The 20,016-nt window shown below is 57.9% G+C and overlaps 1 protein-coding gene across 6 annotated transcripts in view; it reads left to right on the forward strand.

Moving 5' to 3' along the window:
• VAV2 (vav guanine nucleotide exchange factor 2) overlaps positions 1–20,016 on the forward strand; it is a 170,655-nt gene that overhangs the window by 109,823 nt on the left and 40,816 nt on the right. For all 6 annotated transcript variants that reach the window (XM_027615347.2, XM_027615351.2, XM_027615349.2 and 3 more), the window contains exons 4-5: positions 2,685–2,753; positions 18,314–18,416. In XM_027615347.2, the coding sequence (XP_027471148.1) occupies positions 2,685–2,753; positions 18,314–18,416 (172 nt within the window). The remainder of the gene's footprint in view (positions 1–2,684; positions 2,754–18,313; positions 18,417–20,016) is intronic.

Here is a 20,016-nt window from a genome sequence, read left to right on the forward strand (position 1 = left end):
GTTTTTTAGCAGATTCTCAAAGAAGTGCTGAGGACGAAGACCAGAGCCTGATTTATCGATCGCAGAGCTTCTCCCTGAAGCAATGACCAACGGCAGACCCAAAGGGGCAGCTCAGAGCAGGTGCCCAGTAAATACCAGTGAATGAGTGAAGGAGAACGCACGAGTGATTTGGAACTAGGAGTTGGGCTCTCATCTGTTCTTTATTCAGGGATTTAGGCTCGGACACCCCCTCAGGGTGCCCTGTTTTCAGGTCCCCTTCCTCTAGCTGGTTATTCCTCATTCCCCCAATTGTCCTGTGCAGCTAGGCCATGCTGGCCTCAGCCACTGGATGCTGAAATTGTCCTTGTGGGGGGACGTGGGATTTGGGGGGCCTCCTCCAGCAGCAGTGGTGCAGACCTTTCTCTCACTGCCTCCGGGAGGAGGGGGTGCTGGGGAAGCTTGGTGGGGGGAGTAGATGCTGCCTGACGCGCCTCTGCTTCCGGCCCGGGCATCCCCGTCATTCCCTTGGCGGTCCAAGTGGGAAACTTGGCTTCCCAGAAGCTGGGCTCAAGGAAGTGCGTGCTCAGGAAGGGTCTGATGGGACCGGAGGAGCCCATCCTGCGGGGGGGGACCCGGGGGACCCACTGTGGTGTTTAACCCACGATCATTTCTGTGCAGACCATTGCCCTGTGTGTCCCTCTCTTAAAGAGCAGATTAACTCCACTGTTAACATCGGCATGTCTGGTGAAGCCCGGCAGGGGAAACTGGGGGGTAGATGCGGCATGGGTGGGGGGTCTGGACGATTAGCAGTACCTGAGACAGAAGGATGGAGCCAGTCCTTGCTGCAGCGTGACCCCTCGGGCTTTAAGATACAGTGGGAACGCAGCCCCGTACGGTGCCCTCTGTGCAGACGGGTGTCCCCAGTGTTAAACCAGGGTCAGTGTTGTAAAGTCTCAACTCAGGGATGACTTGAACGCGGCCACGTGGGTTCTCAGAACCTCTTCTTAAAGATGCATTCATGTATCTAATTCAGGGCTGCCATTTTTTTGTTGTCTTGGGGGGGGGTAGGGGGAAGAAAGCCTGAGACTGTGTGACGTCCATCCATCTGTCCACCCATCCGTTCCCCAACCCACCCACCCAACCCCTCCCTGAAATCCTGCACCCTCCCCACACCCCACCCCACATCTCATTCACGTGTCCATCAACCCACAGATCAACCACTGTCCCAGCCACCCGTCCTCCCAGACAGCCGTCCATCATCCGCCCACGTATCTGTCTGTCCATCCATCTGTCCATGCTTTTCTAGTGACAGGCTTCGTGCTGGGCGGACGTGGACCCAGGCCGGGAGCATGGTCAGATCTTCCCACGTGAGGTGGGGTTGAGTGGAATCTTGAAGGGGTCTGGGTCTTGGGGAACGGGGTGGGGCAGGAGACTGGGGGCAGAGTGGTTGGGGACAAGGCCGCCCCTGCCCCGTGTGCTCCTGTCTCCTCTCGGAGCCAGCTCCCGGCAGCCCGGCTGGCCGCCCCTCCCTCTCCCGCTCTGGCCCACACTGGCGGTCATCTGTCTTTGGCTGTGGCAGAAATGGGACTGGGCTTGTGGTTCCGTTCTCGAGGGAGCTCGTGGCCCTGAATGAGGGTGTTGGGATGCAAGGAACAGAGTCCGTTCTGTTGCATTCTGAGCTGCCCAGCTGACGGAGCGGCACCCCGCCCCCCCCAGGAACCCTGTCCCTCGCCCCTCTGCAGGTGTTTACCACATGTGACGTCAGCCTTAGGATTCAATGGTGCCGAGGTCACTGTCACCCTTGTCAGGAGCAGTTTGGTTGGGGGAGTGGACACGGGTTCAAGGCCCAGAGAGGAGATGGTGGGGGAGACGGATGGACTGCTCCTCGGGCACAAGGCTGAGGCAGCGGAATGTGGTGGGGGCTGGGGTGTGGCCTCGGGGGACGGCTTACCTGTGGCGATGACCCAGGAGGGAGGGAACATCCGTGCGGCCATCCAGGGGACACTAAGGAGACTGCCGTGCTTCGTCTGGGGCCCCTTGCCCCTGTGGCTCCCTTTCCAAAGGGGAGACAGGTCCTTTGGGAAGGCCGCCAGCACTTTTCAGGACATGCTCTGACCCCCAAGCCAGGCCTCTGTGGGCTGGTGGGTGGGATGGCAGGGCAGTAGCCTTCTCAGAGGCCCCTGGTGTGTGCCCAGGATGATGGGCGGCCTCCCACACAGCGTGCTCGGCCACTGCCCTCGGGCGGGGAGGGTGCTGGGTGCCCTGGAGCTCCGCCGTCCCCGCCAGAATGCCCTCCTGCGTCCTATGCTCCAGGTGGACGGAGCCGGCAGCCCTCTTGGCCGTGGCTAACCACGGGGTGCCCCAGGAGCCCACATCCCCGTTTCTGGAATCCCCCTCAAGTGTGCAGGCAGGAGTGTCTCAGCGGCAAAAGCGCCCTGCCGTCCCTAACCCAGTTCCCTCATTTGCCAGTGGGGCCGCGCGGGGGTCGATGGAGAGTGACCTTCCGTGCCCCAGGGTCAAGCTGCGCTCTCCTCACCCTGGACTCCTCCACCTGCTGGTTCTGACGTACAAGCCGCTGTCGTGTGGATCTGCTTCCTTCTGCAAGAGCAAACAGAGCCTGCCCTTGCAGGGCCGTCGGGGGTACTTGGGCTGGGTGCCCGGCCGGGCCGAGGAGACCTGCTCACTCCCCTCCCCTCTCTCCACAGGCCCTTTCCCTCGGAGGAGACTACCGAGAATGACGACGATGTGTACCGCAGCCTGGAGGAACTGGCGGAGTAAGGAGTTGGCGGTACCGGGTCGGGACGGGACGGGGTTGGGGACGGGGTTGGGGACGGGGGAGTTGCGGCCCCACTCCGGGCAGAGCCGCCCTTCCGCCCCACCCAGGGCCTCCCCACGCGGTTGGTGGTGTCACGGGTGCCCCCAGCCTCGTGAGAGCTCAGGCGGACAAGTCATTCTTCACTTCACGCCTCCTTCCGTGTTCTGGAAGGTTCCCCAGCTACTGCTGTGGGTGGGGAGAGCTGGTGTTTCCAGAAGCAGGGGCCTCTGGAGCTCAGGCTATTAGCAGGGGCAGTTTGTGGGTTCAGGGGTGTCTCGTGGCCCAACAGGGGTGGGTGAGGGCCCGAGACCAGGCCACCTGAGGCCACGGGGGCATCTCCCTCCTTCTCTATGACCCCACCCGGACTCACATCGCTCTGTCTCTGAGAACTCCCTTCTTCCATCCTCACGCAGCCTAGGCCTGGTCACCCTCCCGGCTGTTTCGCCTCACAGTCCTGGAGCCCCCGGGAACCAACGAGAAGCCCGGGGCGGTGGTCCGGCTCTGTGGGGTCAGCGGTGGCCAGGGATGGGGGCCATGCAGCTACTGCTCAGAGAAGGGGTCCGGGCAGCTTCCCTGAGGAGGGGCAGGGGGATGGAGGAGGCAGGGTACCCCATTTGCGCAGGCGAGGAGGCTCGAGCGGTGATGGGCTTGTCCCGGCCCTGGGCTGGTGCGCGGGGGCCCTGACCCGGCTGGCCCCCTGCCCTTCCCAGCCTCCTGCCCACTGGACCCCTCGTTCCCGCTTAGCAGCAGACGTGGCTTTGCCCCGGAGGAATGGCTGCTGCTTCTGGGGAGACTTTCCGTGCCCCTCCTCTTCATCAGCACAGACTGGGAGTAAGACCCAGTGAGAGCTGGTGCTTCCTGGGCGCCCTCCCGGTGTTGAGGCTCCGTGCTTCATGCCCACCCTCCCATCCGGGGCTGCCTCTAGGGCGTGGGGCCCGGCAAGTGTTTTTGCAGGATCCCCGTCGATGTAAACACTCTGAGTCACCAAAGCGCAACACGTCAGCACCATGCTGGCTGCCCGATCCCGGGGGAGTCTGTGAATGAGGCAGCTCGCCGGCCAGTGGGGGCAACCGCCCAGCCCACCTGCCGAGCCTGGGCTGGCCCTGCTGGGATGTGTGGGGCGCCCTGGGGCACCTGTTGGCCCCGTGCCGGTGTGAGGTCTGGAGAGTGCCCTGAAGGAGACACGTGGGGGCCGGGGTCCACACGACCCCTGTCCGGGTCCTGGAGCACCCCGCCTGCTGGCCCTGACCAGTCCCAGGAAGCACAGACGGACTTGGCTGTTGAGAAAGGGGCCTCGTGTGGTGCGGGCCTCAATGACAGGCTGCTCCCCCCCACCCTGAAGAGGGTGGGAAACTGAGGCTCAGAGGCACAGCTGGAGGGAGGTCCCCCAGGGGGAGGCCCAGCCCGTCCCACCTTCTCCCCGGCTGCTGTCAGCAACCCCCTCACTTGCTGAGCTCAGGTTGGAAGCGCCTCTTTTCCTCTCCTCCTGGCATTTCTTGCCTTGAGGTCCTTCTCATCTGCCACATCTGGGCCTGGGTATCCTCCACTTGGGAAGCCTCTTGTACCACCCCTCTGACTCCGAAGGGCACCCACAACCCCGTTTGGCCTTTGGGCTGCCCGTGGGGTACACCATGATTAGGTGGTGAAATGTCTGTGTTCTGTAGACCGGCGGGTTCTGAGGTCGGGCCCCGTGTCTTCTTCATGCCCCCCAACCTTCAGCCCCTAGCAGCACGCACCTCACGCACACAGTGTGACAGCAAGTCCCACGCGGTAAGGACGGTGATGGGGGTGGTACTTACAAGAGCCTTCTCAGGGCTCGGCGTTGCTGAGACTTCATCTCCTTATGTACAGCCCCACCATCTCTTTGTTGTTTTTTTTTTTAAAGATTTTATTTATTTGACAGAGAGACACAGCGAGAGAGGGAACACAAGCAGGGGCAGTGGGAGAGGGAGAAGCAGGCTTCCCGCCGAGCAGGGAGCCCGATGCGGGGCTCGATCCCAGGACCCCGGGATCATGACCTGAGCCGAAGGCAGTCGCTTAACCAACTGAGCCACCCAGGCGCACCCCCCCCGCCACCATCTCTTTGTAAGGTCTGCTCTGCGGGGTCCCCATTTCACAGACAAGGAACTAAGTAAGGCCCAGGGCCCAAGAGCCCCCGTCAGGCGCCAAGAGTGGGGTCTTCAGCTGCCATTTCTCCTAAGTCACCAATGTGAGGCTGAGGGTCTGCTCCTTCCAGAAACGTCCCTCCGTGGTCAGCACAGACCGAGGGCTCCGGGAGGACAGGGTCACGCTGGCCTCGTGCAGCCCAGACCAGGCATGAGATACGTCCTCGGACCAGCCAGGGAGCCTCCCCTCCGCGGCCACGTGGGGGCCCCTGCCCCCTCTGGTGGCTGCTGGTGTACGTTTGGGGTTGTGTTCCTGTGCCCTGAGTCCCACAGTGGTCCTGGGGTGCCCGTTCCCCCCGTGACCAATGCCCGGAGCCAGACGCGGGATGTGACTCGGCTCACACAGGGAAGCCAGGCCGCGCTTGCCAGTACTTCTCTTCCGTGACATTAACAGCGCGCCTCCTTCCTTGTGACTGTGGTTATTGCCAACATAAATCATGAATTACAGGGAAGGGGGATGCATTTGAGTCTTTAACTCATGTTTTGGTCCCAGTGGTTCCAGTTTAATAAATTTTGCATGCTTTTTTTCCTCCCTTCTCTTTTTACTGAAAAGCACGGTTTCCTAGCATCTTGTCTCCATGGGCTTGGGATTGATATTTATCCATTAGGGCAATTGACAAGACGGAAACGGACCTGCCGTTGCTTACCTGGCCCTGCTGGGGGAGGGGAGGCGGCTGCAAGTCTCCGAGGCTAGAGCTGGGGCACCGCTGTGGGTCCCACGGCCGGCGGTGGCAGGGAACAGGCAGTGACATTTCGAGCACAGCCGACTCATTCTTTGCCTTGGGCTCTTGGCCAGGCGTCCAAAGTGATGATCACCTTGTGCTTCCGAAGGGCCCTGCCGGTTGCCCAGACCTCAGACACGTAGCAGCTGTTTGAGGTGGTCGGATGCTGGCTCCCCCGCAGGGAAGCTGGTGTGGTTCTCGCGGCTCCGGCGACGGACCGCCACGTGTGAGTGGCCCCATGCACACTTTTCCTTCAGTCGGTCACGTATCTGTTCAGTGGCCAGCTAAACACCAACGCTTCCTGTGTGTCGGCTCAGGGTCAGGAGCTGGAAACATAAAGGGGAATGAGACCCACCCCTGCCTCCTAGGACCCCAGGAGGGTGGGGTCACATGGGTCTCCCAGGGGGGACCTTTTGGAACACCCTTAGAGGGCTTGTTCTTACTGGAGTTGTCTAGAGCCTTCACTGTCCCCAACGTCCCCCAGTGTCCTCAGCCCGCAGGATATCGCTCCACAGTGAAAGCCCCCTTCCGGGCCACCTAGAGCAGCTATCTCGGCCGTGCAGAAGAATCTGTCCATCCTGCTGCCGCCATGTCTTGTGTCCGAAGCAGCAAAGCCTGTCCCATCGGACATGGCCTGGGAGCCTGGGCTCTGTCACCTCCTAATTGCATGGTCTTTGGCAAGTTACCCACCTCTGTGCCTTGGTTTCCCTATGTGTAACCCATAGGTGTCAGGATCAGTTTCGGGAAGACCATCTGTGATATTGTGGGGGGCACAGTGCCCGGTGGGAACACTCTGAGCCCTCAGGCGAGCATGGTGGTTCCTGTCTACCTGTTTCACCAAAACTGGCTTTTTCCCTGGGTTTCCTAATAGCCGTGGCAATGCTGTCTGGCAGGCCACATGCGTGATTGTAGACTTTCTAGCAGAAACAGAAGTAGGTGCAATTAATGGTAAGAATGTATTTTTATTTAACGCTGTATATCGAAAATTGGTATTAGCTCAGTGTGGAAGCCAGCACAACCGGTCACTGATGTGGTAGCTTGCCTTCTCCCCCGTGGCTCAGAGTCCAGTCTGCATGCTTGACGCTGACAGCACAGCCCAGTTCACCGGGCCACGTTTGTGAGCCCACAGCCACGTGTGGCTAGTGGCCCCAGTGTGGGCGGCACGGGTGTTGGATCCAGAACACGGTTCCAGGAGCTTGTGTGGAGCCCTCCCCACATTTGAATGGATGATGCTGGACTAACATTATGTTCTCAAGTGCTCTAAGCTCGCTTTTGAGATCACTGAATAATGTATAATCGAATAATAGAGTAGCTGGTTGAAAAAATTAACACGAAATACTGCCACTTAAATGGTCTATTTCAAGCTCCCGGGGCGCCGTCACTGACCGCTGGGGCTTCGTGACCTGGGCTCTGGCTTTGCTCTGTAACATCCCTCGTTCTTTCAAGGGGCCTCGGTTGCCCCCGGGTGACACCATGCCACTCACTGGGGGTGTGCTGGCAAGCACCTGCTTATCCGAGGCTGAGTAGCAGCAAAGGCGACATTCTGTGTTACTCAGGGCACGTCAGGTCCTTCGTAGGGTCTCAGTTTCCCTACCTCTGAAATGAAAGCAGCAACTGACAGTGTGGATCCCTTCAAGCCTGAAGGATCCACGGCTTTGTGACTGAGGAGCCCACTGCTTAGCGCTCCCGTCGCTTCCCTGGGAGTCAGAGTGATTTTCGGGCTTAAACAAACATGATTGTGGCACGGCAGGGGACATAATTTATCTATAAATGTATAGCTGCATGCTTTATTGAATCGTAAAATGACTTTGCAGCTTTAAATGTGTCATATTAGCGTCGTCGGGATAATTTTTTAAGATGCATAAAATGTAGAAGGAGTGTCCCAAGTCGATGCTCCTGCAAGGGTGTGAGGACGTCGTCTTAAGGTAGGGGTCCTTCTTGTCCCTGGGGAGGGAGGCGGGGGCCGGCCTGCTGTGAGGGCCCCCTTACCGGCAGGGAATGGGGACAGTCACTGCGCCCGACTGTGACCCTTGTTCGAGTGACAGCCTATCCCCGCCCACCGTCCTTGCCTGCCCGCCTCTCCCCGCTGCACCGAGAGCTTGTTTGAACACCGTCCCGAGTTCCCAGATGTTCAAGCCGCTTGCGTGAAAATTCAGTGTTTCACAGACACCTGCACGTGTCGGGACGTCTGTGTTGGGTCGGGAGGGGCCGGGTTTGGGGACATCTGCTGTTCTCTCCAAAGGATCGCTTTTCCATGGGGGACAAGTTTGGAATCAGATGATGCAGAAACAGCCCTGCTAAAAACAAACAGCAGCCCCCGGCCCTGTGGGACAGGCAGCCCTCCCCAGCTCCCGTGGAGGACCCCAACAGCCCCACAGTCTGAAGGAGGTTGAAGAAAAGCCCCCCAGAGCAGAGGCATTGACAGATGCCCCTTACCCCCCGGCCAGCCTGGGAGGCCGCCGTCCTCAGGCTCACAGTGGGAGGAGGCTGGTGGAGGGGGGCGGGGGTCCGGGGAGCCCTGGGTGCTGTGCAGGTGTCCCCTTGCCCTGCGGTCTCACTGCTTGAGGGTGCCTCCCAGAACTCAGGCCCTGGCTCTGGGCTGCTAAGGTGGTGACAGCCGGACACAGCCCTGCCACAGCCCTCCTTCGACAAGGCCAGCTTCCGTGCGGCTGAGCTGCCTCTCATCTGGCCGTTCAGGTCTCCGTTTGTACGGCAGAGGGAGTGCTGACGGTGGGCCAGGTGTGTGTGGTCTCCAGCCGGGTATCCTTGGCAGCACGGGGGGCCCCAAACCCTGCAGAGGGTCTCTCCATCCTTGTGGGAGCTCCGGGAGGCCCCTCCTGCCGTGGGGCCTGGCCCAGGGGAAGGTGTGAAGCCAGAGTCGCAGAGCACACGCGGGGTCTGTCCCACGCGGAGCGCTGCAGGTGGGTCCCGGACCTCCCCCTTTGGACCAGAGACTGGCCCCGGGAGGTGAGGTGGCCGCACACACCAGCGAAAGAGCGGAACTGTGGTTTGAACCAGGTCCGTGTGAGTCAGCAGGGCGCCTGCCCCGGGCTGTGTGACAGGGTCTGCCACAGACCTCTCCTCACTCCAGAAGCTATCCAGGGGGCATCCACGGGGGGGGGGGGGGGGGGCGGTCAGGCCAGGAGACGGGGAGGGCTTCCTGGGGGAGGTGTTGCTGCAAGTGCACTTGGAGGGAGCATAGGACTTGTCAAAGTGTGATTTAGGAAACCTTCCCTCACCCCCGCCAGGCTGCTTACTGCCTTATTTTGGGCCAGGGTCTGGGGAGAGTCTGGGTCTCAGCTGCGTCTCTGTGGGTTACTCAGGAATTCAGGGCTGGCGGTCCTGCCCCCAAAGTCACCGTGTCTGTACATGTGGCCCAGCGGTGGGACAGGCAGCCCTGGAGCCCTGGCCCCTCTCTCCTGCCCCTGTGGTCTAGACCAGCTGCCTTCCAGAGCTGGCTACAGGACAGGGTGGGCAGAGGGCCGTCCGTCCAAACCCTGCCCGGTAACTGGGCTCATAGGGTTGTCTTCTCATTCTGGTTATGGAGACAGTTGGCCACAGCTGGTGAGACTCGCCGCCCAGTGCTCTGCTCCCCACAGCTCTGAGATTTCCTGCACTGCTCTCCTGGAACATCTCGGCCCCTTGGTGCCCGGGCCTGAGCTGCCCCGGCTGGCCTGGGGCTTGGGTGACCTTGAAACCCTGCTCCCTGACCCCCAGTTTTTTCGTTCCCTGTGCCAGAGTCTGCACAAGGGGCCTCATGAACGAATGCAGAGCAGATGCCCCAGTGCCTTCTCTGACCTGCTAAATAGTCAGGTGTATGCAGGCCCATAGATACGGCACAGACTTAGCTGAATTTTTATTCTTATACCTAATCAGACCCAGGTCCTTTCAGGACCAAGGCGGTCACAGTGATTCTGTGGCCTGATTTAACAGTCTCTGCAGGCTGGGGAGGCCGCTGTGGAAGGGGAGTTTCCAAGATGTGCATATTCCTCTTGGTCCCAGAAGGAAGCAGGGACCAGCTGGGCTTGGCCAGGAGAGGTTTACCTTCTGTCTAGTCAGGGCCTCTCTAAATCATTTTGTCCACACTCACTTCTGGGATGCTGTGAGTATAAAGACTAGATTAATACATAACTGACTCGGTGGCTTGGGGGGCGCCTGGGCGGCTCAGTCAGTGAAGCGTCTGCCTTCGGCTCAGGTCATGATCCCGGGGTCCTGGGATGGAGCCCCGTGTTGGGCCCCGTGGTCATCAGGGAGTCTGCTTCTCCCTCTGCCTCTGCCGCTCTCTGCCGCCCCCTACTTGTGCTCTTTCTTCCGTACGCACTCTCTCTCAAATAAATGGATAAAAATCTTAAAAAGAGAAGTACTGCTTAAAACACGAATACGCGTAACTTCCTGCGTTTCACCGCAAAACGTCCTGTCACGTACATGATCCCGCTGTGATTGCTTACAAATCTGCATCCTACAGAACCCAGCCTGGAGGTAACCTCCTCCAGGAAGCCACCCTGGCCTTACTAGGCTGAATGAAGTGCTCCTTCCCTGGAAGATTGACAAGCCCACCAGGACTGTCTTTGTCACCATGTCACCATAGCCTTCCTGCATTTGTCCCCCACCCCCGGGGCTGAGCTCCCCTTTAAGGGCAGGCAGCTTGACCTGAGCCCTGCACACTGGCACAGAGGACATGCCCGGTAGTAGTGGGGAGGTCCTGAGCCTTTGCTCTTTCCATTCTGAGGACCCGAGGAGCAGCCCCTGAGTGCCAGGCCCGGTGCCCAGCCCCATCATCTCAACCTTCACAGTAGGTCCTGTCCCCATTCTGTAGTTGAAGCAGTTAAGGCTCAGAGAGGGTAGGTGACTTGCCTGGGGTCACACAGCACACTCTACATGACAGTGTAGGGGCTGAACCCCTGAGCCATCTGCTGCTGTGGCCCAGGACATTCCTCTGGGCCTTACCTTTATGACCCAGCCCAGGGGGGTGGGGATGCACTTGTACTGCTTACAAAGTACCCCAGGAGAAGAGAGAGTTTGATAGGGAGCATGGGGCCCGGCGAACTGGGCGCCCTCTGGGAGTCTGGCAGCCATGGTCTCGTCTTGGTGTGCTCCTACACGGCTTGGCAACCTTGGGTGACTGTCTTGCCCTCTCTGGGCCCTGCTGTAGGAAGAGCAGCCCCTCCCTCCCACGTTGGGGTGAGGGTCTGCTGAGGAGTGTCCATGTGTCTGTCCCTACGTGAGACCACCCGGCCCACAGCTGGCTTCTTCTGGCCCTCGGGGGCCGCTCTCTCTGCTGTGCTGCGTGGACCGGGGTCAGGAAGTGTCCAGTTTGGTTTCCAAGTAACAAGTTAATGGTGGTTCGGTGTCTGGCTTCCCACCCTCAGACAGCCCGGGGCCAGAACGCACATCCACGCCTGTCAGTAGGGATCTTTTATGTCAACTCTAAACACACAGGTTTGCCCAAGGCTGAAAGCAGAGGCTGAAAGCAGAGAGTTTGTTCGCCTTCCTTTGATTTTCCTTAGGTGGTGGGGGCCGGTGGCAGGCCTCTCAGAGCAGCTGACTTTCTGTAACAAAATCGGGGCGGGCAGGCCAGGCTTCGGGGGACCAGGCCGCGGGGTCTGGGGCGGGAGGGAAGGCGGGTTCCTGCCCTCTCTGGGGGGCAGCGGGCCATTGTGAGGACGAAAATAATTGTTGGGATTTAGCATCTGTCAGCAGGGCTGCGTGTTGGAAAATAGCAGCAGCGAAAGGAGGAGCCTGGGGAGAGGGGAGGGAGAGGTGGTGGGGGAGGCAGGAGGGCGGGTCACTGCCCCCCCCCAGCGGAGCAGTGGTGGGGGCTGGGGAGGCCGGGGTCCCCCCGCGTCCGAGGAGGGGAATCGGGTGGGTCTCGCTGGGGCCGTGGGTCAGACCCCAGCCCTGGACGCTCACCTGCCCTTTCCCATTTGGTCCGGGATCTGTCCCCACCCACCCTGCCCCGTTTGCAGAGTCCTTGGGCTCGCTTGTGGGCGGTGGGACAGGGCTCGCTCATCGGCGCGGAGACCTGGCCTCCGGACTCCGGGCCTCGTGTGTTTCAAAACCTGGGCAGTGTTTTATTTATTTATTGAGCGCAGGTCCCTGTGCTGAACGTTGTCCCGCCGAACCTCCCCTCCCTCCCTTGGGGGTAGCAGGCTGCTGCCACTTACTGAGCACCACTGAATGCCAGGCCTGTGCTGGTCACTTCCATCATGGCTGATCCTTCCACCTACCTCGCCAGGAGCTTGGGGTTATTCCTAGTTCACAGATGGGGAAACTGAGGCGTAGGTCCTCCTGCCCAGAGTGACACAGCCAGAAACTGGTAGCGCTGAGGCTCCATCTCAGACTCTCCTCCTGACTGCTTCCCCATGGGGTGAGCGGACGAGCAAGTCAAGTTCTTGCCCCTGGCAACCTGGCGTACCCCTGTCAGGCCTGAGGGGGTGGGGACCAGACAGCTCTCATCCAGTGCTGACCAAGTGCCGTGACATGCACACAGCTTCTGTGTGGCACGGACCTTGGGGTTTTCCATGATGTGTAGCCTCTGATAAGTTAGAATCTCTCCAAGATGAGTCTCTGTTGGCCCGAGGGGTTGATTGGCAAAGAATCGGGGTGTAATTGAGACGATCTAACACAAAAGCAACACAGAGCAGATGGCATTGCCCTCTGCTGATTCAGAAGGCATTTTCGGATTTTGCAGGACTGTGGGAAGTGGGGCTGGGGTTGGGTCAAGTGTGCCAGGCCCAGATGGGAGGCCCTCTCCCCTGTGGGACTGCATGCAGGTCCCGATTCTGGGTACCGGCTCATAGCTGGACACCCAGGAGGCTTGTGTCACCGGAGACCAGAGGCCAGGATTCTTGTGCAGGTGGATCTCCCTCCTGGTCAGTGTGCTGCACTCAGGACACTCCGACACTCGGGGGGGACTCATGCTCCCCTCCCCAAATACATCTGTTGTTTCTTTTTCCTCTCTTCCAACAACCACAGCCGTCAGGTACACTGGACCCAGCGGGTCATGGCATTAACTAATCTGTTTTAACAGACGCCTAAGACGTATCATCTGTCCCCTACCCCTGATCAGGAAACTCACTTTTGGAGACCATGCCTTTGCTAAAAAACAAGGTGATAGTGGGATATCCATGCCCATGTTGGCCAGAGGGTCAGAACTATTGGGAACCAGGGCGTGTCGCCCGTGCAGATGACACCACTGCATTCTAGAAGCATCTGCATCTCAGGCATAACTGCGGCCCTGTCTGTCTCCCCAACCTGGACAGTGAGGTGCACGGCGTAGGGTGGACGCCATTGTCCAGTTGCTGGCACAGAATCTGTCTGAGGAGAGGTATTGATTTAACCAATCAGGTCTGATGGGTGTTTTATCTTAGTTGCCGAGCTAAACGAGTATGTTTGAATTTACTTTCATAATGTTTTTTGAAGTTTATTCATTTAAGTAACCTCTACACCCAACATGGGGCTCGAACCCACGACCCCAAGATAAAGAGCCGCATGGTCTTCCGACGGAGCCAGCCAGGCGCCCCCATAATTTTGTTTTAATGAGAACCCCCTTCTTTGCCGCTGCTTTTATTCCCCTCCCTTCTCCATAATGTGGAACATGCATGAAGTGAAATTCTAGTGCAGCTATTTTGTCATTTCAAATAATATGCACAAACCTGTATTTCTTCGTCCTTGTTGGCCTGAATTAAATAATGTTTGGGAGAGTGTTTTCGTAAGTGAAAGAAGGATGAACGTAGAAAGCACGGGGGTGTGAGTGGTCTACGGCTGTATGATGAGGACCCCCAAAAGAGGGGAAACTGAGGCCATTATAGGCAGATGACTGACGATTCGCTTCTTCGGTCTTAAGCGGGCTTTGGCTAACAGACATTCTGCAGAGCAGAGGGAAGGGACAGTGCCTGCGTTTCTTAGGTTTTTCTGTTGCACGTTAAGACCCCAGAACACAGCTCTTTGTCTCCTGTTTCTGGCTGCCTGTTTTTAGCCACAGCCGTGAGTGAATCAGAAGAGGCGAATGGGAAGGGGTATGTGACGAGGGATCCCATATGAATGAATGTTCCTTGTCTTTGTTGATTTTGAGGAAGGAAACAGGCTGAGAGCGTGGTAGTGGACATGCGTTGGGGTAACCGCCTGGGTGTGTTCCCGGGGTCCTAGTCTGTGGTCATGTCCCTGCTGTGAGTACAGGGAGAGGGGGAAGGACTGTGTCATGTCACTCTTACCTGGAGGAACCCCAGGTTCTCCAAGGAGTGCTCACTGGCTGTGGGATTGGAGAGTCTGTAGCCTTTGCCTGAGGGCGCTCCCCAGTCTGGGTAGAAAGCTGCACTCCCTCCAGCTGGAGCTGTCAGAGGAGAGGTACTGAGGCTGGTATAGCAGTTGGAAAGTTGCGGAAATGCTGGAAGGGGGGGACCTGAGAGCAGGAACCCCCAAGATCTGATAACGCACCAGAATCCCTGGTTGGTCATTAAGCCTCATATACACAAGAAAGACCCTGAGGCTTCCAGCAAAAAAAAAAAAAAAAAAAATCCAGCATCCAAAAGCTAAATGCAGCAGCATGTCAGTTGCCGCTCACTGCTGGAAAGACAGAGTTTGAAGTTTGAGTCCAACCAGGTTAACGGTCTGTTAGAACACGTATTCAGTAGAAGTAGTGGAATCTTTATATCATTGGTCATGTCTGGTGTTCAATACGAAGTCATCAAACTTGCAATGAAACAGAAAAGAAGTCATATTCAGGGGGCGCCTGGGTGGCTCAGGTGGTTGGGCGACTGCCTCCGGCTCAGGTCATGACCCTGGAGTCCCGGGATCGAGTCCCGCATCGGGCTCCCTGCTCGGCAGGGTCTGCTTCTCCCTCTGACCCTCCCCCATCTCATGTGCTCTCTCTCTCATTCTCTCTCTCAAATAAAATAAATAAAATCTTTAAAAAAAAAAAGAAAAGAAGTCATATTCAGAAAAAAAAAAGTCAACAGGAACCAACCTGGAGATGACTCTGATGTTACAGTTAGCAGCTTTTATAAACATGGTCAGGGACTTAGAGGAAAATATGCACCAAATGAATGAACAGATAGGGAGCCTCAGAGGGGAAATAGGATAAAGAGGGCCGAGCAGAAATTCTAAAACTGAAAACCATGATAGCTGAAATGAACAAGTCCCTGGACCCACTTTAATAGAAGATGCAGGTGGCAGAAGAGGGAGTCACCGACTTAAAGGTCATTCAGCGGAAGGAATATACCCGAAGGAACAGAGAAAAGAAAATGCCAGCAGAGCCTCAGACACGTGGGGCCGTGCCAGGGGGTCCAACATATGTGGAACTGGAACCCCAGAAGGAGAAGAGAGAGAGAATGGGCAGAGGAAAAAAATGGACCAACATAGTGGCCCCAGGCTATCTAAGTTCCCAAACTTCTGTGATAAAACTACAAAATATTGTTGAGAGAAATGAAAGAAGACCTCATAAATAGTGGTGTATATACTGTGTTCATGGATTGGAAGATGATATTGTTAAGGTGCCTGGTCCCCCAGCGGGCCTTTTTTTTTTCTTTTTGACAAGATTATTGTAAAGTTTCTACAGAAATACAAAGGACCTTAGAATAGCCTTAAACAATCTCATAAAAGAACAAAGCTAGGAACTTAAACCACCTGGTTTTAGGACTTTCTATTAAAAAACGAAAGTACTCAAAACAAATTGCTTTTGCCACAGGCATAGGTGAGTAGGTCGACGGAATAGATTATAAAATTCCAGAGTAGACCCACGCTTCTGTGGGCAGTGGTTTTGGTCAGATGGCTCTAAGCAATCCAGCGAGAGGGACAAAGTTTTCAAACAATTGACCTGAAACTCCTGAATGTCCCTGAGGAGAAACGAACCTCGATCTCCACCCCACACCATGCGCGGAAATCTGAGATGGATCAGAGGCCTGAGCGTAAACACCAAAATTATGTAGCTCTCTGAAGGAAAAACAGGAGACAAACCTTGGCACCTGGAAAACAATGATTTCTTAGAAAAGATGCAGCGATTTCTTAGATGGGACACAGGGTAGAGTCGGGACACCATAGGAGAAAAACGTGATTAGTTAGGCTTTTCTTAAATTGAAAATGAATGTTTTTCAAAAGACACCACTAAGAAAATAAGTAGCCAAAGCCAGAGACTGGGAAAAAATTCACAAAACATACTTGACGAAAAACTTGTATCCAGAATATATAAGGAGCTCCATTTCTTTTTCTAATAAGAAAAAGGCAACTAATTTTTAGAAATGGAGGAAAGTCTTCAACAGGCCTTTCACAAAGGACGATGCACAGATGTCCAGAAGTGCACAGAAAATCCTAAACATTATTAGCCAATCGGGGAAATACAAAATAGGAGTGTAGCCATGTGGGCTGAGGAAGGGGGCTGCTGTACTGGCGGTTGGCTCTCCCGGGACCAGGCGACCTTGAGGCTCCTCTCCAGGCCTACTTTCACGGCTTTTTATTCATTTCATCAGCTCTTAGGATATTTAACTGTCACGGGCCCCCCACCTTCATCCCCCAGCCCATCAGAGCAAAGCTGAAGTCTGTCTCCAGACGGTGTGAATGGCCTCAGCTGCCTTTGAGGTGTCTAATTTAGCAGCCCGAAAACGTCCCTGTCTCCCCTCGGTTCCACACTGTCAGGATTCTTGACAGTGGCTTTGTCACCAGCCTTGCTCTGCTGCACGACAGAAATCGGGGGTGGATCGCACCTGCCAGAAAAAACCCTTGCCGATACTTGCCTGGACACCCAGTAACGTGGCGGGCGGGGTTTCCGGAGCTGTTTCCTTTGGGGACAGCGTCCGGAGAGGCAGGGGAGGTGACTTGGGTCAGCCCGAGTGACCCACCCAGCGGGACGGGCCTCTGAGATGGTGGGTTCCTGCTGGTTCCGAGCGGAGTCTCTGTCACCGTTGGGGCGCTGCCCTGCACTGCGGTGAGGGGCCCCAGGACCACCATCCAGACAGAAACAGCCACGGGGCTCTCTGCCTCCAGGGGTTTGTGAGGTTAGAAAGGATCACTGTTTTTCAAGTACCTAACAGGTGCGCTGGCCCAGAAGGGCTCATCGGTGGGCGGTGGTTACCGAGTCCGTGCGCTGGTCTAGCGCAGTGTGACCTGTCCCCTGCCAGCTTCTGTTCTGTGGACAACATTGGGCGGCTTCCTCACACCTGGAGGGGCATAGAGTAAAGTACCCAATGCGGCGGCCTCCTCTCCTTCCCTGCTCGTCGGCTGCCTGTGGGGGTCTCATCAAGTCAGGAGCTGGCTCACCTACCCCCTGCCTGAGTCCACCCAGAGGGAAGCCCAGATGTGTCACCCCAGTCATGCTCAGTCTCACGGGGAGACACCCAGGGTTTTGGGGAGACCCCTTATGTCTGGCTGCAGAGGCCTTTCCCGAGTACAAACTCTCCCTCCCTATCTCAGGTAGATCTGGAAAGATCTCTCCCTGCCCCCACCCTCCCAGCCTGTCAGATGACAAGCCGGGTTTGGGATGGGGCTAGAAACCCATTCATAAGAGCTACTGGGTATCATTTCTGCTCTCTCTGTCCCCTGCTGCTCCCGGCCCTGAATTCTGGCCACCCGGTGCCGTGGGGTGGGGAGGTGCTCTGCGGCATCTCCGTGCCTTCTGGAAATTAACTTTGCCAGGTGCCGCTTTGAGCCTGGGCTCTGAGATGTGTCCGAACCCATGCATGGATGGCTCGGGCCTCCAGGGTGGGCTGGCCCCCGAGTACCACCTTGCCCTGAGGATGGGCCCCACAGCAGACTGCAGAGCTGGTCAGCCCTGGGCGTGGGGCACGGTTGCCCCGTTGCATGTGGTTGGATTGGGTCATTTGCTGATGTGAAATATTTGCTGAGCACCTGCTGTCTATCGGGAACAGTGCTCAGAAGGGGTTAAGAAGTTGGGTTTTGTCCAGGGAAGAGACAGGCTCATCCACAGACACTTAGAAAATAATGGGAGATACAGCAAGAGGGATGCACTTGGAGAGAACCGGGGGTGGAGGGGGTGGTCCTGGATCCCAGACTGGGCTGGGGATCCCTGAGGGCCTCCTGGAGGAGGTGTCCTAGGATCCACATCTGGCAAGGCCGAGGGGACAGCCTGTTGGAGTAGAATCAGAGCATGGTCAGGAGCCGAAACAAGGTTGGTTGCAGTATAAAGTGAGTGGTGATTTCCTTACACTCGTTCTTGAAGCTGCATCACAAGCTCCATGTCCCTCTCCACTCACTCGGCTTCCTTACCACCTGGTAGGGAAGGCGTCCATGTGTGAGCTCGGCTCCTTGGCCAGCACACCTCCACTGCAGGCGCCAGGGATGCCCGGGGCGGACCGAGAGCACTCAGGGCTCCAGGTCGTGGGCCTGGCAGCGTGAGTGCCCAGCATCACTACAAGGGTGGAGAAGTGGGGGGCGTGGTCACGGTAGGTCCTAGAAGTGGGGCAGGCAGAGCACGAGGGGATGCCTGGTGTAAACACAGGGAGGCCCCGGGAGGCAGGTACGCCATCCCGTCTTGTGGACCAGAAGCTGGAGGCCGAGCGGGAGGGGCTCACGGTGGTCCCGAGCAGCCCTGCTGCTCTCTGCGAGGCCCCTGGTGCTGCGTCCCCGCGCCGACCTGGCTGGCCCTGGTTTCCATGCGCCTGACTGGCTCCCCTCCCACGCAGCGAGCATGACCTCGGGGAAGACATCTATGACTGTGTCCCGTGTGAAGACGAGGGGGACGACATCTATGAAGACATTATCAAGGTGGAGGTACGGCAGCCCATGGTAAGCCGCCCCTCACTCGCAGCGTGGCCCCCGCTCCAAGAGCTCAGAGCCCCCGGGGGGCGGGGGGCGCTCCGTGGCAGAGGGAGCTCCCGAGGCTGCACCCCAGCCCTTCGCGGCCCCTGCGGGCTTCCTGCCCATCCTCGGGCCCGGGCCTCCCTATGGGATATGTTCCGAGGAGCCCGGGGTGTGACACTGCTGCCCCGGGATTCTCTGGAGGGTGTGCCAGCTTCCAAGTCCTTCCTGCCTGGGGAGTCTGAAAATAGTGCCTGGGTGCTCAGGCGCCCGGAGCGCGCATCATTTTACTCCTTTGTGCGGAGAGCGAGGAGACCGCTGCTGGCTCAATTAGCCAGCTGTGCGTCTTTTATGTGGCGAGGATATTTATTTCCCAGTCGGTGTTGGCTAATAATCTCTCGGACACCGGTTTGCTGCCGGGCGGGCTGATGACCAGCAGCTGCCGTGCAGAGGGTGGGGGTCCTGTTGGACCGGGATGGGGAGGCTGGGGCCCTGGGCGGGGGCAGGCTACAGCCCCCTGGGTCCCCACGCTCCTGGGGGGCAGCCCAAACGCCACTTGCCAACTGTGGAGGCTTTTTTATGCTGTTTGCTTTCCCTGAAGAAAGGGGGGGAGTTTCTCAAGAAGCAAATTCCAGTGTTTTCCTGCGGTGTGGGAGTAACCAGCTGGTGGCGGAGAAACAAAGCTGGGGCGACGGCTCCCCAGCGAGGCCTTTCAGAGAGGCCTTTCCCGCCCTGGTGGCATCTGCCCTCCACTGGCATCTCGCCCCGAGGAGCACAGAGAAACATGGCAGTGGGCTCACAGCCCCCAAACTCTCTCTTCGGGATGGAATGAGTTTCTCGTTTCACTCCTGAAGCGTCTGAAGGGTCTGAGGGGTCCCCACCGTTACCAGGGGCCTCTCCCTGTGACCCCAGGTCTGCCCAGGGCCAATGCTGCCCTTCCCCCAGGCAGCCTTGCAGTGGGGCAGCTCTGCCCCTGAGCCTGTCCGGGGGACCAGTTATGGGGCTGGAAGGCCAAGCCGTTGCCCCGCTGATGGAGACCCTCTGCTTTGCCCTCCTGGAGCTGGCCTGAAAGCCCAGCCAGCCCTCTGGATTTGGGGCCACCTCACTCTCAAGTCCTTTGAAGTTGAGGGTCCTGCGGGGAAAGTGGGAGCAGCGGATGCAGTGGCCCCGGGCCCTCGTCTGGAGGTCCCCTTGCCTCCAGGCTGGAGACGCCCCTGAGAGGCCCCGTCTGTGCCTGGCCTGGTGAGACCCCAGAGTGGGCAGTCCCCAGAGCCTGCTGCTGTCCCTGGTCCTGAAGCGCACGGGGCAGGCCCTGGGCTGTTTGCAGGACCTGCGGGGGCTGGGGGCGAGACAGGCTGGCATCCCGCCTGCCCTGCTCTGCCCAGTGTCCTGACTATGCTCCGTGCTGCTCACGAGCTGTCCTGTCAGTCTCTCAGCGTGGGCCTCTGGCCCCCTGCCTGTCCTCCAAAATAAAACAGGTTTTACTTCCTCCCCGGTCATGTCTGAGGCTATCTGAACAGTCTAAGTGGAAGGTAGCTGGAGACCTTTCCAAAGCAAGATAAAGCCAGAGGACGGCAGGTGCCACTCT

This window comes from Zalophus californianus, chromosome 13 (genome assembly GCF_009762305.2).
Source record: "Zalophus californianus isolate mZalCal1 chromosome 13, mZalCal1.pri.v2, whole genome shotgun sequence".
NCBI lineage: Eukaryota > Metazoa > Chordata > Mammalia > Carnivora > Otariidae > Zalophus > Zalophus californianus.